Source organism: Coptis chinensis, chromosome 9, assembly GCF_015680905.1.
Source record: "Coptis chinensis isolate HL-2020 chromosome 9, ASM1568090v1, whole genome shotgun sequence".
NCBI classification, from domain to species: Eukaryota; Viridiplantae; Streptophyta; class Magnoliopsida; order Ranunculales; family Ranunculaceae; genus Coptis; species Coptis chinensis.
This window is the reverse complement of record NC_141464.1, coordinates 35436350-35461728: the sequence shown is the minus strand read 5'-3', so window position 1 is coordinate 35461728 and position 25379 is coordinate 35436350. Positions and strand designations below refer to the sequence as shown.

The following is a 25379-nucleotide window of genomic DNA, read 5'->3' as shown; positions in this document are numbered from 1 at the left end:
GTCGATTCTATGATAAGGAGTAAGAGGGGGATTGATTCCACCTTAGCTCAACTTAATCCATTAACGAATTAATCGTCATAATCGAATTGAATCGCTTTGGAGAACAACTGTTACTCCTAATCCCTAATTACACATGGCATTTCTACCAATTCATAACTAGCACGTGAACGATTACACCCATTCTCATGGTGAAATAATCATTTCTAGAGTGGAAAGGAAATTACGACTATTTAACATTAACACGAATCAAGCTTTCATCAAGGCTTCTCAACCCCCTCTAATGGAGGTTTAGCCGAGAATCATCACGCTATCATTCCCAATCAAATTCGAACAAGACATGATATAAAGATTTGAACTTTACTTGTTTAAACTCAATTCAAAACTACTCATGCAATAATTGAATTAAACTAATAATGACAAATAATTGAATCTAAGAATTGAACTAAATAAGTAAATGGAAAATGAAACTAGATTACCAAGAACACTATTTTATTAATCTAATGAATAATAAAACAATGATTCAAATACTAAATTAATAATCTACTTTGTTCTAAAGTAATTAATTAAACATGAAACTAGATCTAAAACAAGATATGAAAAACTAATTAATTAACTAATTGAAATTCTAAAACTAAGTTCTAAAACTAATTAATGGAGGCTAACTAATCTAGGTCTAACTATCTACCATTAACAAAGAGTCAGGTTCTTGTTTTTATACTTTCAGATCCAAAAATTGTGCATGAGCTTGGAGCCATGTTTTGGGCCAGAGAATCGCCCAAAACCCAGTCTTTCGATCAAAAGGTCTCTTCAGCTACAGTTGGCTTCAACAGACTTTTCGTCCACTTTTACTCCTCTGATTGGGTCAAGACTTAGACCATTGGAAATCTCTTTCCGAGCCGGTCGTTTTGACATAAGGTAGGCCCAATTCAGTTCCGGAGTCTAAAGATCTGACCTTCGAAAAGTCGACTTTGTGTCTTTGTTTACGCCCAGCGTCGACTTTTCAGCTTTTGAACGGGATTTACAAAGGCTTTGTCTTCTTGAATCTTAGCCTTTAATCACAAAACTCCTTAGCAACCAACCATTGCTCCTTTATCTCATCAAAGTGGCACATTTCTGCACATAATTGACTTTGAAGCTTGAAACGCATAAAAACACGTAATCAGTATTAACTCTTAATTATTACTCACATAATTAGTCTAAAAGTATGACTGTTACAGGGTTAAAACTATAGTTTTGGGCTCTTATCAAAGGCCTTTTTGCATATGGTCAATGCAATCGCACTCAGCGAAACGAGAGTAGATAGAACTCCATTTTTGGTCACTTATTCTAATTTTTCATCTTTGCTTGAGGACAAGCAAAATGCTATGTTTGGGGGTGGTTTGATAAGAGCCCAAAATTGTAGTTTTAACCCCTTAACCATCATACTTTTAGACCAATTATATGAGTAATAATTAAGAGTTAATATCGACACGTGTTTTATGTATTTTCGTGCTCCAAAGTCCATTATGTTGAAATGTGCCACTTTAAGCGAGATAAAGGAGCAAGGTCGGTTGCTAAGGAGTTCTGTGAATAAAGGCCAAGATTTCTAGGAGACAAAGCCTTTGTAAAGCCCGGTCAAAAGCTGAAAAGTCAACACGGGCGTAAATAGTGCACAAGTCGTGAGAACTTAAAAGCGCGATCTTTGGACTCGGACTCGAATTGGGAGTATCTTATGTCAAAACGACCGGCTCGGAAAGAGATTTCCAATGGTCCAAGCCTTGACCCAATCAGAGGAGCAAAAGTTGACGAAATATCTATCAAAGCCAACTGCAGTTGAAGAGCCCATTTTGGACTAAAGAAATTGGGTTTTGGGCCCGATTTTCTGGCCCAAAACATGGCTCCAAGCCCATGCACGATTTTTGGATCTGAAAGTATAAAAACAAAAGTTTGACTCTTTGTTAGTAGGTAGATAGTTAGGTTAGAAAATAAATTAGGTTAGGATAAGAAAAGTAGCCATTAAACCTTAGTTCTAGATCTAGTTTTAGATTAATTAATTAGTTTTTATTCTTACCTTAAATTCAGTATTAAATTATTGTTATTGCTATTCTATTAGATTTATAAAGTTAATTACTTATTCCATAATGACATGTTCTTATTATTGTTCTTGTGTTGGGAATGGTAGTATAGAAATTTCACATCAAATCATTACTCTCACCATTGTTCCTTTTGGGTTTGATTAGTTGAATTCAATTTAAGTCTAGACAGTTAAGAGTTGAACGAATCCTTACTCATTATATTGCATAATTATGTTTTGAGAGTAAGAAGAATTGATTTAAACGTAAGAACGGTAGGATTACGTATTAGTGTTGTTAACATTAATATTTAGGATTCTACTATTTTTACGATTATCAGGAAGTCAGCTTGAGTAGATCCTAGACTGCAGAGTCTTTCAAAGACGGAAGAGGTTGTTCCCGAGTATATACGAGACTTGGAATCAGACCACCAACCTGCAAGGAAAAACATCCATAAGACCGTTAATAACATGGGTAACCTACAAGAAGAGAATGAGGTTACAATAAGACTCACCACTGGACTGAAAAGCAAGATGGTTAAGTGTCAACCCGGAGTGGAGGTCCGCTGATAAAAGATAAAATTGAATAGTCTTACCTACGAAATAAAGTGATGAACTCTAAACGCAAGTAAAACTAAACTTGATCTTATGGGTCTATGTTTATCAAAGATTCTACTCTCAAGTCTATGAGATATAGTGGAGTAGAGTGATTCGTTCCACTCCTAGTCCTTCCGCATCTTCGTGTTCTCCGCGTGTAAGTAATCTAAATTTAAAGTCTAATGAGAGATTTTTCTAAAAAGGTAACTATACTAATGATGCAACTACCCACCGAAATGCAACTAGTCGATCGATGGGAATAACTAAGGGAATGCTACGTTGATTCGATGATAAGGAGTTAGAGGGGAATTGATTCCACCTTAACTTCGACTTAATCCTATTAATTACAAATCGTAAGTAATCCGAATTGAATTGGGCTTCGGGCAGAACAATTGGTTCTTCCTAATCCCTAATTACACATGGCATTTCTACCCATTAATAACTAGCATATGAGCGATTAAACCCATTCTCATGGTGAACTAAACGCGTTTCTAGAGTGGAAAGGAAATTACGACGAATCCACGTTAATCGAATCAAGCTTTCATCAAGGCTTCTCAACCCCCTAATGGAGGTTTAGCCGAGAATCATTATGCAATCATTTCGATTAAATTTAAACTAAACATGATGTAAAGAATTGAAATTTACTTAATTAAACAATAATGAAATCTAATTTAATGACTAAAATGCAATAAGGACAGGAATTGAAATTGGATCTAGAAATGGAAATGACAAAAATCGAAGTTGATAGAAATACTACTTTATTGACCTAATCAAAATGAAGAACAAGATTCCAAGGTTTAATCTAATACAATAATTGGATTTGAAACTACACTTAATCAAAAACAATTAAATAAAACTAGATCTAGAAGCTATTTTAATGGCTACTTTCTTTTCTAAGCTACTTTTATTTTCTAACCTAAAAATCTCCCTTAACAAAGAATTAAGCTTTTTTTTTTATACTTTCAGATCCAAAAATCGTGCATGGGCTTGGAGCCATGTTTTGGGCCAGAGAATCAGGCCCGAAACCCAATTCTTTCAGTCCAGAAAGGCCTCTTCAGCTACAGTTGGCTTCAACAGACTTTTCGTCCACTTTTGCTCCTCTGATTGGGTCAAGGCTTAGCCCATTGGAAAGCTCTTTCCAAGCCGGTCGTTTTGACATAAGGTAGGCCCCATTCCGAGGTCTGAGTCCAAAGATATGTCCTTCGGAAGTTCTGCTGACTTTGTGTGTTGTTTCTGCCCGCGTCGACTTTTCAGCTTTTGACCGGGCTTTTAGGAAAGGCTTTGTCTTCTCGAAACTTGGCCTTTAATCACGGAACTCCTTAGTAACCGACCTTTGCTCTTTTATCTCGCTAAAGTGGCACATTTCTGCACATAATGGACTTTGAAGCCTGAAATGCATAAAAACACGTAATCAGTGTTAACTCTTAATTATTACTCACATAATTGGTCTAAAAGTATGATTGTTAAAGGGTTAAAACTACAGTTTTGGGCTCTTATCAAACCACCCCAAACAGCATTTTGCTTGTCCTCAAGCAAAGATGAGAAATTAACATAAGTGACCAAAAATGGAGTTCTATACTTCTCGTTTACGAGTGCGATTGCATTGACCATATGCAACAAGGCCTTAAACCACTAGGAATTCCCTAGTGGACGAGTTATAGCCTCGTGAGAGTTTTCCAATGAAGGTACTCACAAACTTCATCTATACTACAACGACTAAGAAATAAAACTATTGTTTCCTTATTCATGCTCCAAACTATCTATGCATCTCACTAGCTATAAACAAGAATAACCAAGTAAAAAACCTAAGCTAATATATGCATAATAATCAATCATCTATAACAAATATATATACAATGAGTAATACTATGAAATGCAATAGAAGGTCCGTTTCTGAAACTTGGAATAGCACCCTTAAGTAGATTCTCACAATAATAGTCAAGATCAACACTCGATTTTTCCACTCAAGTTTATTTACTCTAGTCTTGCTTGGTGGGCACACTTTACCTTTACAATCTCAATGACAACAAGGAAGCCGGAGTCGATCAAACACATCTGCCATTTACTATCACACTAACGTATTCCTAATTGAGCTAGAGGTCTTTATTAGGTGTTACGGGGATTAGGAGATGGTTTAAGAAGGAAGGAAATGGATATTCAAAAAGGACAAGCCTGAGATAATAGAGTCTTCATATTATGTAACTAGAGAAAACCTTGTTATTTCCTTTTGCTTCTACACTTTGTTTCCATCCTTAGCCATATTTTTTTTTTTTTTTCTTTTTTTTTTTTTTTTTTTTTTTTTTTTTTTGGCTTTTGACTCCCTTTTATTCTATTTTTGGAGTTTTTATTTATTTCTATTTTTATTTTTCTTTTCCTTGGATGGAAACTTCTTTTCTTTATTTTCTGAAGCAATTAACTAACTTTTGTTTACCACGGGTTTTCTCTTCTTCTTTCTTCCTCATTCTATTCTTAGACTTATTCTAAATTGGGTGGGTTGAATTTTTTTTATTTTGTTTTGTTTTTGTAATGGGGTAAAGGATTTGTGGTTTATGGAAGGCTAAAGAAAAGGCTTTCAAAGGGGGCGACTAGCGGAAAATAATTCATAGGTTTGAATTTCGGCTATATCGATCCAAAAGAGGGCCTAAATTCTCGCTTAGGATATGGCATAGTGATCAAGCAAGTGGACGTGTGATATCTCTATCCGGATTTTACTTCTCCCTTGTGTCATTTCTCAAATGTTTCATTCATATAAGGCTTTAGGCTATATTCTCACAGATTTTAGAATAAGTACTCTAGCCTAGATTTTAAACTTATCGCTAACAATCATAGATACTCATGTAATATATTTATAGATAGATGCAAAGATTATTACCTATATATTAACCTAAGTTTCTAACAATTATTCCGATGCATGGCAATTTACATTGAGACTTCTAGATTGTTAAGAGCATGGAGAAAGAAACAATACCAATATTCCTAAGTGTATAGCATAACTTATTTATTTATATTTTTGAATTTTGAAATTTTAACTAAAAACAAATGCATATTATACATATCTATATCCTAACAGATGCCTTAATTATCGTGTTTCTATGCCCCCAAACAAAAAGCATGCTTTGTCCTCAAAGCAATTAAATAAAGAGGGTAGGAAAAATACCATTGAAGTCGCGGAAATTCAGGAACATCCGTAAAACAAGGTTAGAACGCACTAATATAGGAAATAAAACCGACGCTTAACTCTATAATGAAGTTCTACCCATTATGGGGTTAACAAGAATGAAATTGCTTGGGACATAAGCAGACACTAACTAGAATGAAAACTTACCTTATCTCCCGCATTACTCATCATCTTACTCATCCTCTTCTTCCATAAAGAAGTGAGGTTCCTTTGCGTCCTGCCATGCCATGATAATTTGCTAGGCTTCCCGCCATTTATCATCTATGATTGCTAACCTATTAAGAGCCACTTGGTCTGACGGGATGTAGGGTGCAACCTGATGAGGTTGTATCCGCCACCCTTGCCAAGTCATTGCATGGAAAGATCGAATGATACTATTGGTGGGTCGGACAGTGTCGACCGTAATCCAATCCGTGAAGCGTGTACAAAAAATAGGAAAGAAACAAAGCATAATACGGGAAACTAGAACGGGCATAAGGAGGTACTTATGCCTCATGCTATGGGATCGAGCTAAACTAGACATCAAGGTTCGGGGAAGGTCATGACACATACGTCTCGTGGCTAGAGCAAGGAAGACGTTGCAAGTGGCATCATTCACGTAAGAAAACGCCATCCCCCTAAAATGTTTAGCATGATCCAAAACATAACAGTTCTTATGTTCATGGACCGGGCTACCAAAGCGGCGTTATATTCCCCTTGGTCCTCGATACGGAAAATGCCCGCCATACGACTCATGCAAAACTTCGTAAGTGTAGACATACATATTGTCTACCCAATAGCACCATGGGTCTTGTATTTCAGCGGCATAGCAAGTCCAAGAACAAATGCTAGCAAGAACCACGTAATTTCCATTGGTTCATTATCAATGTTGATGGAGAACACTTTGTTCTCCATCCGGTCTTTCAAAGAAAAAGCAGTTATCGTGAAAAATAAGATGCTAGAGTCGGAGAATAAAGTGCATCGATCTTACCATAAGCGGCTCCCCGGCCAACGAATGTGATAAACAGCGAAACCAAGCACCATACGTAGTGCTTTGGAACAAATCTTCGAAAGACTGTTCCGGTATCAATGTTGGAGATGTCATCTCAAAATTACGCTTTGGAATAGCTGCGAATGATCCCGATACTACGCTAAAAACCGGAAATTTCCGGTCCACGGAAGTCGGGCGAGCTTTTCGATAGGCGCTGGTCGCTCTGAAGAAATTGAAATTTCCAGTGTTTGAGCTGGTCACGCTTCAGCTTAGGCGAAGCCTTAACAAAAAACTCAGAAAAAATATACGAGCGAAAAGGCCTCAGTAGGAAGCTGAAAAGCGCTTCGGAGTTGCGTAAACTTCGGAAAATGAGCCGAAACGAGGGAATCGCGGGAGTGAAAGGTGAGTGATGGAGTTTAGGTGTAGTGTGAGTTGTGAGGATAGATTGTATCAAGTTTATATAGGTTTAAAGTTGCTAAAATGGATCGGGAAGTTGCCCAAAACTAATTACGGCAGTTTCCGGAAATCCTAAAATTTCCAAACCCGAAAACGGAAACAACTCATTTCCTTGATTCTAATTCAAACCCAGTATCTTTTAGGTTGATTTTATGATAGAATGTACCTATTTAATCTAGATTTCATCCTACCATGATACTTATTCATATATATGCCTAAACAGCCATATTTTCACCTTGACTCCGCAATAAATTCTAACACGAGGGTTATATAAAAATCATCTTTGGAATAGATAAAACCACCCCCAAACAAGTTAGGAAGGTGGGGTCAATATTAAACAACCACGATAATGAAAATAACCCATTATATTAAAAATAATTCATCGCGGAGTACATTTCACTACAAAATTCAACTTACTTAAAAGAAACTTACATAAAAATAAATGACAAGTAATGAAACTACAAATAAAACATAAAACATCAAACTATACTATCCCTAGCTACTCCGAACTGGTGCGGAAGGCACACGCCTCGAGATCGCTCTGAGCTCTTGATGGACCAAGCACCATTCGTCTTTCGGCGGCGGCGGCGTGTCTCGAGGGTGTATCCTTAGAAGGAGAGTCCCCGTGAGGTGGGAATCGTGGTCGATCTCGCCCCGAACCGGGCGCCGAGCTTCTAGCTTGGTCCTCATCTGTTCCCACCTCTCGCCCTCTCCGGGTGCGGAGCTCGAAGTTATGATGCATCGTTGCTGCCGAGTCCGGAGGTCTTCACAGATAGTGTTGAGTTTAATGCGATGCCACGATGGATCACAGCCATGCGTTCAGATCGACCAAAGACCTCTCCAAGGCATCCTCGTCAAAACACGTCATGTCCTCCTCATCCTCCGAGGCATCCTAATTTCCCCGGCCTCCTCTTCATTCTCAGCTCCACCATCCTCTTCTTCTTCTTCTCTATCCTCAGCCAATCTCCAAACCCATTGGACACACTCCTTATAGATGCGAGGGTTACGGTGGAGGCGATGATCTATGTCCGATCAATCGCTGAAGAAGCCGCTCTCAACTTCAAAGATGATGATCTTTGTTATCAACACGGGGAGAGGGCAACGGACTTCCCTACTCCCCTAATCATGCTCAAGTAAAACTCTAAGATGCAGAACTCATACTTCGCTCTTGAGTATCCATAAGATGTGGAGGCAGTTCAGGCCGATGTCGACCTTCCCCTTCCCTAGATGTTCCGACCAATCCACTAAGTTGTAGCCCGGTGGTTGGTCCTAAGGGAAGTTCTGTTTAACACAATGCGATCTCGCGATTGTAGTCGCCTCCAATAACTGTCTCTTGCATCAATGGCTCTACCCCATTATGTTGGGACTCCTGCAGGTTGACATCAGATGGATTCTAGGCGGAATGCCTAGAATCTCAACTAACAAAACAATCGTCACCTCCTTCCTCCTCTTTGCCACAACAACAAAATCCTCATCCCTTCCAACTCCCTCGATCGTAGAGAACCGTCGGACTAAATCCTCGTGGTAATAGGCTTCGGTCGAAGTACCACAAGCTATTCCAGTCTCGACTGATCATCTCATCATCGTAGAACGGCGCGAAGTGGTCGGCAGTAAAAGCTTGCTCCGGTAAAATTCGGCGTTGTTGAGCCATTGGAAGTTTGGAATGTAGTGGGGGTTTAAATGTGATGTGGTGGTGGGATTTTAATAGACCGGTTGATGCAAACCATGGTGGTGGTGGAGTGGTGGCGCGGCAGCACCAAAATTTGATATTTTGGTGGATTTTTGGTTATGTAATTTGGTGGTAATGGTGGTCGGTGGTGTTTGGAGTCGATTTGGGTTGGTTTTTTATTTTGGGCGTGGTTTAATTTTTGTTTTCTTTTTATTTTGATTTTGTTTTTTAGGTTTTTGGAGCTTGGGCGTTAATGGCGGATGGAGAAGAAGATCGCGACTGTTGGTTAAGGTAAGGGCGCGGTCGCACTATCGGTGGGCGCGGGTTGGGCCCAACCCCAAAATCGAAATTTGTGATTTTTTCCGATTTTTTGAAACTTCAAATCAAAATTGCCGCCGTTACCCGGTCCGATTTTTTGCGAATGAGATATGGAAATGATCAGGAGAGAATTTCCAATCCAATGATCCATAAAACACTCTATTCCGATGGTGGATGACATATAAGATAGTGGAAAATGCCTCGAAGTGCGTGCATGACGTACGTTATGCGAACAATTGAACTCTAAATTCATAGATTATGTCAACCCGAATCGTAATACAATAAAAACGGCCTAAGCAACTCTAATGGGACATAAATATTTAGTACGGAAACACGAACACCCCACCCCCAAACAAATTTTTACAACGAAGCTTAGAAAATTTGTTTTTAGCTGTGGGTCTTTTAAAGTCAGATTTCCGAGACTTCCTAGGTTACTATGCTTATTCTTTATATATATATATATATATATATATATATATATATATATATATATATATATATATATATTTTTTTTAATTTTAAAAGTAAAAACAATAAACAATAAAACATAATTCACCCCATAGAGAAACATGACTCAAAAATCCGAAAAACATGCAAGAGTGGAAAACGTGAATTATGTTTAAACGTGGACTTAGGATCCGGTACTTATAGCCACACACTCCATAGGGAGGGGCCGGTTACCTTAATGGTGCACTCACCAATATATGGAAATGAAAGGAAATGCACCAAACACAAAAGTTGAGTCATTTATAGTAGGATACTTTCGAGACTTTATTTAGGCGTATGTATGAACATGCAGTTTATCATATATCAACAACCCGAAATAATTGTGGATCATTCCATAAAATAAATATCACAGAAAACATATCCAAACACAATCAAGCACCAAGATTTCCTATGACTCAACCTAGTGAAATGAAAGTTTAAGTCGGATAACCCTATTATGTAACCTATCATGCACCTTATTTTTCATTTTTGAATGAGTGGGTGTTCTAGTAAATAAGTGTGGAAAAGTGAATGGTTGTGGAGAATATGGTGGATATGGATAAGTTGTAGAAAAGACACCGTGAAACAATAAGGATGTGGTTTTAGCACAAAACTCATTCATCATGTGTGTAGGGACTGTCTCAATTCTGAAAATGAAGGTGTCAAATGGTTTGTCCTTCTGTAGTATTTGTTTACTAGGTGGATTTAAAAAATTATGAAGCACAGAAGAAACAACAGGATCGAGTGCAAAGTCGGGATTCCTTTGAAAAGGTAGAAGGAGGGGAATCGAGGTGGATGTTGTGCAAAGTAGTTCTTGATAGGGTGATTCATCACCTGCTCGAAGAAACTCATCGAATTGCTCATCTAGCTTGGTCATATCCTCATTACTATGATAGTCCTCTACATCTTTGAGAAAGTCATCTATCTCATCCTCATCCGTAATATATGTATCGACTATTGTAGGGATGGAAATGTTGGAGTCTGAACTTCCAAAGGAAAGAAATTTGGGCATATGATTATCAAGGAAAGTGTTGTTGAAATAATCTCGAAAGCAACGCCTCGATCATGCTAACCTCTCCATCTATTGACGAATCGGGTGCGTGTGTCTTTATTTTAAAAACATTGACTTCAACAAACAAGATGGCCAAAAGACATGGACATTGAACCATCGCGGCAATTAATGGCCGCATTGGCGGTTGCCGAAAAAAGGTCGCCCTAAGATGATCGGGACGAGTCATTAACGACTTACGTGTCGAGGATGACAAAATCAGCGGATAGTAAAAATCACGAATTTTTACGAACATTTTCGACGACACCCTTAGGATACTTAATAGACCGATCGCCTAATTGCAACGCCATCATTCTAGTGGGTTGCATCTCGTCTAGACCTATTTGTCTATACAAAAAAAGCGGAGTAAGTTTACACTAGCCCCCAAGTCTAATAACGATTCGTCGTCAGATAGGAATCTCCTAAGGTGCATCATCGATGGGGCGACCGGGGGTCCTTGTACTTAACAATTCCATTATGTTCGGATAGAGTTGGGAATTGTTCATTAAAAAGGCGTCTTTTGGTATATTGCTCTTTACGCCTAGTAGTACACAATTCCTTAAGAAACTTAGCATGGTGTGGTAGCTTTTTATAGCTTCGAGGAAGGGAAGGTTTATAGTTAGATTCTTTAAAACATCCCTAATCTCCCTCGTAATTTGTATCCCTAGTTAACATGGCTAATTTTTGTGGAAACGGTGGTTTCGTCTATATTTTGCAATGGTATTACCCGGGTGTTTAACCATGGCTTCCTATTTCTTAGGTCAGGTTGAATCGGTACCTCTACGGTGGTAGGCTCTTCGGTTTCTATTTCGGTATCTAGTAATATAGCAGGTGTAGGGGCTCGGGTGGTGGGGTAACTATAGGCATAGTTACTTTGTTATCAACCAATCTGCGGAAAAACGGAGAGTGGTGATGGCCTTTAGCTCACCTACATTTTCATACTCGTTACTAGTATTATTGGTTACCTCAAAGGCTGTATTTGTTGTTTTAGGATTAGGTATTTCGTGACACGGAAACACGCCTTTGGGTTGGGCTTTATCTTGAGCCATTTGTTTGGTTAAATTATTAATGGATTGTAGAAGTTTGTTGGTTAGATTGAGCCATGGTTTGGAAAAGTTTTTGGCTCACTTGTATGAAGGTGTCAAGACGATCGGTTGTGTGGGTGTAGTAGTCACGGGTGGTGTGGATTTGGAACTATTTCACGTGAATTATTTATGGGTGGATTTTGGTAGTTATTATTTTAGGAAGGATACCTCTATTAGCATTATAATTATTATAACTACTTTGACCTTGTGCTTGACCTTGTCGAGGTTGCACTTGGTTGTTATAATTATTAAAATTCCCCGACCTCGCCCTTGTCGTAGTGGGGCTTGGTTAAAGCCTATGCGTAGGCCTAACATATTGGTTATTGTACCCTTGAGGTATGACGCGTTTTGGTTATTTCTCCAACCGAAGTTGGGATTTTGTCTCCAAGGGGTGTTAGGTTCACTATTAATGGAACAAGCCTGTTCATAGGGCTAGGACGGTGGAGTCGGGATGCTCAGGGCTCCAACAGAAACTACATGGATTTGAATTTACATTCATGACGGGGATTGGCTTTTGTTGTATAGAAATGACATCTACCTTTTTTGTGAGGGATTCAATTAGAGTTTTAAGCTCAGGATCTGATTTAACCTCAAACATACTGGTAGCCTTAACTGTTGAAGAAGAACTAGCGGAGTGGGAGTAATCGTCACTACCCCAGTTGTTATTTCGCTTAGTTTGGTCCTCTAAAAATTTATAAGCCTCCGAAGCTCCTTTGCTTAAGAAACTACCCCCATTCATTATGTCAAGGACTTCTTTATGGTGGTGTAGAAGTCCTTTGAAAAGGCACGAACTAACGTGTCTTTCGCTAAGTTATGATGTGGACACTCTATAAGGAGATCGGTGAACGATTCCAAGCCCTCAAAATGATTCATGAGGATTTTGTCGAAAAGAAATGGATCTTGGAAAGCATCTCATCCGCCTTTAAAGGGTGGGTAAAAATGTTCCATAAAACAAACTGAACAAGTTTAGCCCACGAGTCCACGAGAATTAGGCGCCATATTTAACCAAGAGACGCTTTATCGGGCTAAGGTGAAAGGGAATACCCTTAATTTAATTTGTTCCGCACCAACCGTAGGATGGTGGAATGTTGTTAGAACTTGTTCAATCCTATGCGATGTAGCTGATAAGGTTTTTCATGGTCTAATCCATGAAAAACGGGTAACAAATTAAAAATATTTGGAGGGATTCGAAATCCCCCAATCGGGTCCGCTAGAACGATGCAAGATTTGGGGCTATCGCCGAGGCTTTGTAGAAGTCGAGAGGAGGAGTCTCTCTTTCTTCCGCCATTATATCGGTGGTGTGTGTGAAATAGTAGCTAGAGGTGTAGTGGGTGGTATACTAGATAGACTTGATTGTTGATGTTTTTGTGTATTTACATTCGGTGTTTTTGTTCGCCCGGACCTTAACCTCATACAAGGCTAAGACCAACTTAGATAAACACGCCAACACTCCAAACAATTCTAATATACTAGTATAAACCTCTAACGAGGAGATCCGAGGTGTGGAAGAAAGGAATACCCGACAAGGTCCTTGCTTCGCTTTATGAATAGCGCCTTGTTTACGCTTTGTTCGGTGTATATACAAAGTTAGAACACCGAAAAATATGAAAGATCAAAGTTGAATCAAAACCGCCGAAATCCGAAAAAAAAAAAAATTTGCTGGTGGCGAAGTCGCTCGCAGAAGCTTGATCGCTCGGTGTATCTTAGAATTCCAGAGTTTAAGGGATGGTCGCTCCACATGGGGCTGGTGGCTCGTGGGTTCGATGAGTAGCATGGTCGCCATGGAAAGGAGCCATCGGTGTAATTTCGACCCATAATTTTTCAACTCGAAATGGACAAACCACGGTATGAATCAAACAAGGGTGGGTGGGTGAAATGGGACTTTAAGAACAGTACTAACACTATGAAAACAATACAAAAGTGAAACTAAGATGGCAGCGGCGCCATTTGGTAAAAGATAAAATTGAATAGTCTTACCTACGAAATAAAGCGATGAACTCTAAACGCAAGTAAAACTAAACTTGATCTTATGGGTCTATGTTTATCAAAGATTCTACTCTCAAGTCTATGAGATATAGTGGAGTAGAGTGATTTGTTCCACTCCTAGTCCTTCCGCATGCTGTGTTCTCACGTGTAAGTAATCTAAACTTAAAGTCTAATGAGAGATTTACGAAAAAGGCAACTAGACTACGATGCAACTACCCACGAAATGCAACTAGTCGACGATGGGAATAACTAAGGGAATGCTACTTTGATTCGATGATAAGGAGTTAGAGGGGAATTGATTCCACCTTAACTTCGACTTAATCCTATTAACTACAAATCGTAATCCGAATTGAATCCGAATTGAATCCCTAATTACACATGGCATTTCTACCAATTAATAACTAGCATGTGAACGATTAAACCCATTCTCATGGTGAACTAAACATTTCTAGAGTGGAAAGGAAATTACGACGAATCTACGTTAATCGAATCAAGCTTTCATCAAGGCTTCTCAACCCCCCTAATGGAGGTTTAGCTGAGAATCATTACGCAATCATTTCCGATTAAATTTAAACTAAACATGATATAAAGAATTGAAATTTACTTAATTAAACAATAATGAAATCTAATTTAATGACTAAAATGCAATAAAGACAGGAATTGAAATTGGATCTAGAAATGGAAATGACAAAAATCGAAGTTGATAGAAATACTACTTTATTGACCTAATCAAAATGAAGAACAAGATTCCAAGGTTTAATCTAATACAATAATTGGATTTGAAACTACACTTAATCAAAAGAATTAAATAAAACTAGATTTAGAAGCTATTTTAATGGCTACTTTCTATTCTAAGCTACTTTTATTTTCTAACCTAAAAATCTCCCTTAACAAAGAATTAAGCTTTTGTTTTTATACTTTCAGATCCAAAAATCGTGCATGGGCTTGGAGCCATGTTTTGGGCCAGAGAATCAGGCCCAAAACCAAATTCTTTTTAGTCCGAGAAAAGGCCTCTTGGTGTAGTTGGATTTAATAGACTTTCCGTCCACTTTTTGCTCCTCTGATTGGGTCAAGGCTTAGACCATTGGAAAGCTCTTTCCGAGCGGTCGTTTTGACATAAGGTAGGCCCCATTCGAGGTCCGAGTCCAAAGATATGTCCTTCGGAAGTTCTACGACTTTGTGTGTCGTTTTACGCGCGCGTCGACTTTTCAGCTTTTGGACAGGGCTTTTAGAGAAGCTTTGTCTTCTCGAAACTTGGCCTTTAATCACGGAACTCTTTAGTAACCGACTTTTTGCTCCTTTATCTCGCTAAAGTGGCACATTTTCGCACATAATGGACTTTGAAGCCCGAAATGCATAAAACACGTAATCAGTGTTAACTCTTAATTATTACTCACATAATTGGTCTAAAAGTATGACTGTTAAAGGGTTAAAACTACAGTTTTGGGCTCTTATCATCCGCAAGCAAAAAATTCCCAGATACATATAGTGGGTAGTGATACCACAGTTTGTTAGAGGTGGTAATGCGAAGGATAAAGGATTTCTTTTTAGGGCAGACACAAAAAGACTAGTACCCCACGCTGATGTCCTTGGTACTCCTCTTTATGAAATATTGAGAGATAATATCGCAGTATGATATCTTGGGATCACCCGATCTATTCTAGTAGTTCGCAGTATACATTATCTTCCAAAAGATCCCAATGCCTTAACAAGGAGGGATGTTGAAGTGATTGCATACCTCGACGTCTAATAATGTAAGGGGAAGCCGCAACCAGGCAACAATTTGACCTACGGAGACTACAAGAGACCCCGGCCGCCTATGAACCAAATGAGGGTAGTGGGTGATAGAGGGCACATGTTCTAGAATGATGTCAGCTGGAATTCCATAAGCAGCCTTAATTGCATCCAAATTAGGTCTACAATATTGGGAAAGGGGGGGCAATGGTGGGATGAAGCGCCGGATGTGGGATCTGGCCACATCGACCATCGGAGGTGGGGACGCCACCCTCAAGAAAGGCCGGGGAAGGAAAGAGTCATCGGAGTCCGATGCCGATATCGAAAAGGGGAGATGAATAGACTCGAAGAAAGGGGAAGACTCAAACAGTTGCTAAGTAAAAGGAACGGAAGGAACAAAAATGCACTAAGACAAAAGGGAAAGGAAAATAACGAACCTGAATCGGATTTCCATCAAAAAAGAGTTGTACCAGAGCAATTGCCAAGGGGATAAGTGGATCAGAGTGTGGTAGAGGAGGAGAAGCTGTTAGAAAGAAAGGAGAATGATGAGAGAGGGCGAAATGAAAAGAGGAAGGAAGAAGAAACGAGCAGGACTTTAAATAAAGGAAGGGCAAAAGAGTAAAATCCCTGGGGTGAAGAAATCGAAGAGTCGTTGGATGTTCTAATAGAAAGATGACACGTAGAGGCTTAGAATACGAAGGGTTACTGAAAAGATGGGCGTGATGAGTACTCTCTATAGCACACACATACTGATGAAGAGTCAGAAGAGGAAGGTCGGGTGCTAAAGCAAAGATGTGTGGGGAATTCTCGAACCCAGGCCAATATATGGCTGCGGAATCGAGAAGGGGCATCTATGGTGGTAGGGTCTAGGGTATAGAGGATTAGGGGTAGGATTGGCCTGATGTAAGATACGTGGGGTGAACTTCGTTGAGTATAAGATCGGTCCAGAGCCCTGAATCTTAAAAGGCCCAGTTTGTAAAACCCTGTTTTGAAATTGGAAGAAGAGAGAGCGAACGATGGAGGGACAGGTGGACGACTAAGATGGAAGGAAATGGGGTATAAAGATAACAGTGAGAGATAGAAGTGAGGGGGTTTCATATTTGAGAGAGAGCCCAACCTAAAACAGAGGAAAAAGGAGAGAAAAGAGTGTAGAAGGAATTGAGATACAATACTATCTCTAGTCATAAACTAGTTAGCATGAGAGAAAGCTTGTTTTCCATTCTCATGGAAAAACTCACAATTCTCTAGTTTAAATTAAACTCTCCTTATCTCTAAGTCAAGAAAAATCTAAACTTAAAGTTCTAACCAACAATTTTATACTAACAAATCAAGTCCTCTTAAAGCTTCTTTCAAACTCTCTCTAATGGGAGTTTAACTTTGATTCATTGGACTATCATAAGTAATAAAATAATAACAAGACATAGTGTAAAGAAGAAATTGAATTGAATAATAACTTGAAAGTATTTTAATGGAGAGGGATGCTGCAAAGGAAAATCTAAATTATATTAAACTAATGGGGGAGAGATTATTCAACTGTCTTTGCCTTAACCTCCTTATAATATAGGTTTAGGTTACAATTTTCATCAGCATTTCTCGTGCATGTGCTTGGGAGCTGTGTTTTGGCCCACTTGCCCAAAACCTAAATACTTAAGTCCAAAAGGGTCCTAACTATTGGAATTTACTTCAATACTCATTTAATCTACTTATACTACTCTGATTGGGTCCAGGTCTAGACCATTAAAAAGCTCTTTTTGAGCCGGTCGTTTTGACTTAAAATAGGCCCAAAGGTGTAGAGTTCGGAGTTTAAGGTTTTGTCTTTGTATAGATGCAAATAAAATTGAAGAATAACATTTTTTTCTTTATTTCAAATTTTATTATTAAATTTCGCTAATTAAAAAAAAGATACCGTTTAGTTGGTCAAAATTGGTCAACTTTTAATAATTCACTAAAAAATTGATTAACATTGGGTGACAAAATCTTGATTTTAAGATAATAATTAGAAAATCTTGTTGAAGTTATTTTAAATACTCATTTCGGTTTAGGGTTTAAAGTTAATTTTTTTTTTGGTTTTCAATTTATAGTTAGCATTTATATTTAAATTGAAATTTCCAATCAAAAATAAAATTTCAAAAACAATATTTTGGTAATTCAAAACTAATTGTTTATTTTGTATTAATACAAGTTTATGTTCTTTTTTCTTGATTTTCGCCGAGTTGAATTTGAATTTGAATTTGAATCAAATAAATCCTTTGGAGAGAAAGATAAAATTCAAATTCAAATTCAAATTTCAAATTTGAAATTGGATTTTAATTTTTGGTGAAATAACATAATTTATTTGATTTTCAATTTTGAAATTGAAATTCAAAAAAGACGAATTTAGATCAATTTTGAAATTGGCTAACATTCGACGTCCATGTTGGCCCAATAGAGCTAATATTATGACCTTAAGTAAGTTGGTCCGAAATATTTTGTCAAAATTTTAAATATAAGTTTGAAATTGAACTTTTCAAATTTCAAACTGTTAAACTGAACTAAAATAAAATAAAAAGACGTTCCATATATGCTAACATTTTCTACCTTAGTTGGTCGGAATGGACCATCTTACACATAGATTATGTTGGTCATGCATTAAGATCGGTTTAACTGAACTAAGTTAGAAAAAAAGACGTTCTGATTAGACTATTATTTTCTGCCTTAGCTAGTTAGCTGATCAGAATAGATCGTCTTACACATAGATCGTGTTGGTCATGCATTAAGATTGGTTTAATTTAACTAACTTAAAACAAAAAGACGTTCTGGTTAGGCTATTATTTTTTGCCCAAGTTGCTTAGACCGGACAGTTTAACACATAGATGAGATGTCTCGGTCCCACATTAAGAACGGTTCAATTGAACTAAAAGACGTTCTAACCATACTAACATTTTCTGCATTAGTTGCATCAACTTGTTTTTATCCGTGCTCTCCATTTCCTTTTTATATTTGCAAAATGGTAGGGGTGCCCAAGGACAATTTTAGGTTTGGGGGTCTGCCTTGAGATGGGGTCTGTACATGTTATTAGCCACCCCAGAATCTAGTAGAGCAAAACAACGAAAAGGCAAACAGCAGAATCATCGTACTAGCGAATTACTCACTCAACGCGTGTTTATCCACTTCTTATCCATTTCGTATTTTTTTTGACATTTCCATTTTAAAACGAATGGTTCAGTGAGAGAAACCGTTGCTTCTGTCCTTGCCACTACTTAGACCATTAGTACAATGACACAACAATAAAGCAAACTAAACTAAAAATACAAGTACAACAATATTAACAAGAAGAGAATTTAGTAGTGACTTGAGACTTGAGACTTGAGACTTGAGAAGCATTATTGAACAAATATTTTTCTTGTCTCAACAAATGAGATGACAATGAAAATGGCGTGGTGTGATGCTGCTCCTCTTGGCATTATAAATCCAGTGTCTTCCTTTTCTTCTCATCCATTTTCCTCCTCCTTCTCACAGGTATAATACCTCTCTTTCTTCTGTAACATTTTTTTGTTTTGCTCTTTCTTGATTGACCCTTTGAAATTTCTTATTTATTTCGATTGTTTCTACTTAAGTCAATGATTTTATGGAATTGTTTGGAAACTTTGGCTAATTGAAAGTGAACTACACATAGGTGAAGATACTCTTGCAACGATTGGTTATACATTGTTGTCTGTCCAACGGTCAAACTGCTTGTTTTCCTTCTGAAAATGATCAGTAAAAGAATTTAGTAAATTGTGCACATTATAACGCTTTGTTGCCGATAGTGACTCAAGTCCCTAGTCGTCACCAAGAGGTGCCAAACGGTTCCTTAATTAGGATCAACTAACCCTGCAATTTGGTAACAATGCAACTGATTTTACAGGTACTGAGTAACTGAGGTTAAACAGTGTTGTCGTGATAGATCTGCATAGAGCATTAGAGCCCCATCTTAGTAGAACTTGTGGGGTTGGATACCCCATTGGAAGTGACGAGGTTTGAGTTAACTGTCAAATGGCAGTGAAGCATATGAAGGATTTAGTTTCTGTAGTGGGTCTGTCATTTGCTAGTAGAGAGACCGAGGCTCTTGCCTAAATGATATCTGTTTAGTGTTAGAGGGTTTGGAACGCTATGGATTCTCACATTCTGGGAGGGGTGAGTAGGAAATCTTGGTTTAACTAGGAGGGGTAGTCCAAGGTTGAGCCTAAGTATACGTTGTCTAAAAAGTCATAGAGGCTATCGGCCTCTTTCAGCTATGGAGATGAGCCACTAATGGTAGTAGTCGTAGGCAGTGGGAACTGAAGTGTCGGAATGAATCACAAAGTCCAGTCTTATTATGGTAGGGATTTTATTTATGATGTCACTTATATACATGGTTGGTCTATATCAATCTTGCATTTAGGTCGTAACTTCTTTGATTTGCAGATTAAAAGACGTATAAAAAAATTACACTCTTTGTATAGTCAGCATGATGCTAAAAACCCGAGCAAATGTTTGTTAAACAATGCAACATGACATATCATCGTCATCACCTAAGTAGTCCCGTTGCCTCCACATCACACAAGAGAAACCTAAGCACCCACTTTACTGTATGCCTGGCCCGAAGCTTACCAACCCCGGAAGGTAATCAACGTGGAGACATAACCAGCTCTAGAGAAACCAAGCAATGGTCTATCATCAAGTCCCGTAGGATTTGAATTATAACATGATTCCAGGAGATTCAGGGGAAATTCAAACCCAACAGTTGAGCCAATGGCTCAAGAGTATAGTTTGTGAATTATTCATTAGTATCTCTCTCTTAATGGAGTTCACAAATAGAAAAGAAATGAGATTATATTTTGTATTAAACTGGTGAAGTATAATGAAGAGGATATGAGCAAACTGCTTTTTGTTTGTTCATTGTGCCAGTCCATATTCTTTATCAACAAGTCTTTTGTTGTTGGGAATGTTCATACCCCTTTGCAGTGGTAGTAGGTGTTTGCTTGCCTAGTCTAGATTAGTGGCCTGTTTATATTCATTATTGTGTTTTTCTCCATAGTTGGGCTTCTAGAATAAGGCATATATTAACATGGTGCATGGAAGGAAAGCATTACGTCATGTGTGTTGGCAGATTGGACTCAACAGTCCACCAGTACTGCTGGAGGGAGGGGATTGTGGTGTTGGTCGTATACCCTGCCTCGAGGGTGTTCCTAAGCACATGCTTCCAGATGTTAAGACCCACAATCCTTTCGACACATTGTTACATCTCTCGCCAATAGTTCAGGCTCTGACAATTTGGTATTTAAAATATTATATCTACAGATCAGACAATTTTTTCTTTCTTCTGGCCATATTTGAGATTATTTTGGTTGTTTAAGGTCTTATCTTGGGTGGGATTGTTAGAAATTGTTGATGCTCACTAGCAAAGTCTAAAATGGGAAAGTAGGAGATATCATTGTACTATCCTTAATAAGTATCCTATGCATCAGGTTGAAATCACATAGATATTGCAGGGCAATGAATATATAATTGCAATTAGAAGTGGGTTTCCCAATACATGCGCATGTGTTTGACATGTCAACGGATCGGTCATGAAAATGGAAATTAGAAATGCTATTTATTAGTTTAAGGTAGAGTAGTGCTTTTACACTTGAAAGTTGAAGGTAGCCGGCACACGAAATACTCTAGGAATATGCCATGTAACATGTCAGGCATATCTGACATCTGCTCGGCTGTTACTGATACTGGTTTATGTGTCGATATCATCCTCAATTAGTTTTCAAAAAATATCATACCTTCTTTCAACATTTTACTATTTACTTCTCCAAGACGTTGCATATCTCAACCTTCCAAGTGTATCTTACATGCCCATTTAAAACTCATTGAGCAAAATATCAACTAATAGCATATAGCTTCTTATTTCCTTGCCATCCATTTTCAATAACACTTGATTGAATCTTATATGTCATGCTGAACTGGATTGATTGGTAGTCGGTGACTGAAAGTAAGTCTAAATGGTGCATTTGTTTTTGCAGTTGTCTGGGTTGAGGGTCAACAGGGAACACAAATATGTTACTGTTATAGGATCAAGAAATAGGGAAAGGCATTCTATTAATGTGACCAGGTCAGTCTTGGGTAACAGGAATTTTAGCGTTGACAACAGTGAAAATGTAGCGACAGATTCATTGAGGATTCTTCTGGATAGGTTCTTTGCACAAACACAGAAACTGGAAGAGCTAAGTACTTCAGAGGGCATGCAAATTGGGTTTGAATATGAAACCTTTGAGTCGGGCCTTCAAGCAGCCTTGGCAACATTGAGGGAAAAAGAGGAAGATTTGAAAGATGCAGAGAGTCGGGTGTTGTTGGAGCGTGCAGAAATAAGCCGTGCAAAGCAGGAGTTGGAGCAGAGAGAGAAAGAAATTGCTGCTGCTCATGTCAAACAGGAAAAAATCAAAGAAGACCTGAAACAGGCTAACCATGATTTTGCCTCTCAAGCGAGGATGATAGAAAATCTTAAATTTGTGATCGAAGAGAGGGACCGGGATATAGTTTTCGCTCATTCTGCGTTATCTTTGAAAGAGGCAGAACTCATTGAAATGAGGAACAAATTTATTAAGAAAACCGAGGAGACTTCAAGGATGGAATCCCAAATAATATCCAATGACCAGATCCTAAACAAGGCCAATGACGTCATCAAGAAACAGGCAACTGAGGTACAAGAGCTCAAGAAGGCAGTCGTCGAGAAGAAACAAGAGCTAAAAGAATTGGCAAATCTGAGGAAGATTGAAAAGGACAAACTTCAAGTTGCAGAGGCAAAGTTAAAAAATCAGACTGTGGAGTGGTTATCGGCACAAGAAGAACTGAAATGTTTGACAGAAGAAGCACACAGACACATGGGTGCAAGTAGTGAAGCTCTTGAGGATTTTAAAAGAGTGAAAATGCTTCTCACTGATGTGAGGTCTGAGTTGGTTTCTTCTCAGAAATCTCTAGCTTTTTCTTGGAGGAAAATGGAAGAACATGAGCACCAACTTGAAAAGCAACTGGGGGAACTTGAAGTGCAGAAGCTTGTGATGATAGCTTACACCGAACGTTTAAGAGATGCAGAGAGTGAACTAAAGAATGAGCATGCTAAGGTTCGGGTTGCAGAGGCCCAAAACATTGAACTTGAACAAGATTTGTCCCTGGAGAAGGAGTTGATTGAGCAGTTACAGGAGGAACTGAACAAAGAAAAGTCTTCTCTAAAACAGACAACTCAAGAACTAACCTTGTTTCAGAATGAATTAGATCAGAGAACTTATGAATTTAAGGAAGCTCAAAATCTCCTCCAGGTTAAAGAGTCGGAACTAGTAGAGGCAAGGCTTCAAATCCAGCATCTGCATTCTGAGCTAGCATCCATTAAGCTTCTATTGGAAGAAAAGGATTCTGATCTCTTTGATGCACAGAAAAAATTATCAGACTTAAGTGGCGAAACTGAACAGCTGGAGGAACTGTTAAGCAGCAGAGAAGAGCAGCTTACTAAATCCTCTAAACTGCTACAGGAGAAAGACGAACATGTTCATAGGATACAACACGAGCTGGATGATACAAAGCTGAAGTTCTCAGAAGCTGCAACGGTAGTGGAAAGGCTCACAAAGCTCACAGACCAGCTGGTTGATTCTCTGAAGGACGAAGAGGATAATGCCTTGAGCTTTTTGAGAGAAGAAATCCAATTGCCCAAGATGGAGCATGAGCTACTGCAGCAGGAACACAAGAAGCCAACAGCTACGTTTGAGTTGCAGAAAAAACAGTTGGGAACGGAGGTGGAGATGACTAGGGACAGTTTAAGACTAAAAGAGATGGAAGTTCTGGCAGCGCAGAGGGCCCTTACGGTAAGAGATGAGGAAATGAAAACAGTTGTTAGTAAATTGGATGAAAAGGAGATGCAACTCGTGAAGATGAAGCAAGAGACACTGGACGACCCTAATGGTCTCAACAAAATATATGCACTTGCACAGGAAAAGGTCGGAAGTAAGAGTGTAGGAGATTTGGCACTTGAGTCTGTGCAACTGGAAGCTGAAACTGCAACTAGTGCACTCCGTACCATTGGCAACATGATTGGGGAACTTTGGAAACAAGCTGGTTTAGGCACTGATTCCAAAGCTGAAAATATCATCTTCCAAAGCTGGTTTAGGGGAGATGAGTCTTTTGTGGAAGCTCAAAGACAAGTCGCCCAGCTCTCAGCTCTAACTGAGCAACTTGTAAAGGAGGCAGGTGTTTTTGTGGTGCCATAGCCGTACGAACTGTTACATAAGCTCTAAAACTAATTTATTGGTGTAAATATCTAACACAGACTCAGACCACATTCTCCACTTTTTCCGACCTTTTCCGCAACAAAATATCGGAATACATCGCGTTAAAATATTTCAAAACCTGTCACGATATTTAATATCGAAACATACTGATCTTTTCAGCAACCGAAATTTGTAGAAGAGCGAGGGAGAGTTACTGCCAACGTGTCACTGTGTCAGTCTATAAAAGTCATTTTGGGGTGAGTGAGAAAAGATTATTAGAAAGAAGATGAGCATTCTTTTGCACTCAGAGGATGTTCTCTTTATATTCCAAAGCTCAATGCAACATCAGTAAAATTCGAAATTTTACTTTTCTGTCATGGTTGTTCTAAACATCAAAGGTTAAGAATTTTATTTTTCTGTCATGGTTGTTTTAAACATCAAAGGTTTAATTTGCTTGAAATAATGTTGTTTCTTTCGTTGAATACACAAAGCAATGATCAGAAATTGTTATCTATCCAAACTAAGAGCATGGCAGTTGGTGTCATTACTTTGGTTAGATTTGGAGAGAACTGAGGTTAATGTATGTGTGTGTTTTACAAACTATTCTTGCTATTTGAAAACATCCTACGCCAAATAACCTCATTTTAATATTTAGCATAAATTATTTGAGTGCCATCAACATTGAAATTAATGGATGTAGGTTGTTGAAGGTCCATACCAAGAATTCAAAGCTAGTTTTGGACCGAACTAACTATGTCAAAGGTATTCACTTTCACCCTTTTTTCTTTGCTTTTGCAATTAATTTCTCATTTACATGAGGTATTAAAGTTTAAAGTGGATAGTTACCAAAAAAAAAAAGTTATGCGAGAAATCGGTTCAGCCCACCGTACATATAAGGTTGAACTTACCCCCACTACATGTAGTGTCGAACATACCTCGAAATATCAATGATTTGTAACTGCAGTACGTTGTGTTCTACATTCAGTTGCTGAGATCTAGCTAACCAATGATATTTTATCTTAGGCCTTGATGGTGGTTTCGTTGTGCCAGACTGCAAGACCTCCTAGGAGCACTCCCAACTTTTAAGGTTTATTAGTCGACACAGAGAAAGGATGGTGGACAAAAATTATTTAATTTTAACTTTCTATACCTCATGAACTCCATTTATGTTAGCTAATCAAATAATCAACTGCCAAGGTTTAAGGATTTAAGGTTTAATGTGTGGAATAGAAAACCTTACCTGATTCATATTATTTATTTGAAGTTAATTCAATTTGCCTGTTGAATTACATTTGCTCAATACTTTGCCTGCCATTACATATGCACAAAAAAACATAGACAAACTAATATGGATTTAGAGGAGATGAACAACGGCTTTATAGTAGTAGGATTTTATTAAGAAGCCGTAGATTTAGAGAAATCAATCAAACGTCATTCGTGTAGGGAGATTTCCCGTCACTAACTAAATTACATGTGGGAGGGAAATGACCCAGGACTATAGATGTCCAAAATGAGACGAGAGCCATCGGATTAGTTCTATGAATAAGTAATCT

At 38.3% G+C, this 25379-nt stretch overlaps 1 protein-coding gene and 1 long non-coding RNA gene across 2 annotated transcripts; both read left to right on the top strand.

The window, feature by feature from the left end:
• The first annotated feature begins 18752 nt into the window (after window positions 1-18752).
• On the top strand, window positions 18753-23880 carry LOC147475743 (Myosin heavy chain-related protein). Its single transcript, XM_086582655.1, has 2 exons — window positions 18753-19075; window positions 21592-23880. The coding sequence occupies exons 1-2, from the start codon at window positions 18977-18979 to the stop codon at window positions 23824-23826; spliced, it is 2334 nt and encodes a 777-aa protein (XP_086438781.1). The 5' UTR covers window positions 18753-18976; the 3' UTR covers window positions 23827-23880.
• A 220-nt stretch (window positions 23881-24100) lies between these two features.
• Window positions 24101-25115, top strand: LOC147475742 (uncharacterized). Its single transcript, XR_015207710.1, has 3 exons — window positions 24101-24224; window positions 24527-24588; window positions 24850-25115. It is a non-coding gene; the product is annotated as an uncharacterized LOC147475742 (long non-coding RNA).
• Window positions 25116-25379: the final 264 nt, after the last annotated feature.

What these genes read in the sequence shown, in the direction of transcription:
- LOC147475743 (XM_086582655.1), top strand. Translation starts at nt 18,977, where the DNA reads ATGACAATGAAAATGGCGTGGTGTGATGCTGCTCCTCTTGGCATTATA. An exon ending in TTTCCTCCTCCTTCTCACAG is followed by an intron (nt 19,076 to 21,591) that starts GTATAATACCTC and finishes TTGTTTTTGCAG; the next exon opens with TTGTCTGGGTTGAGGGTCAA.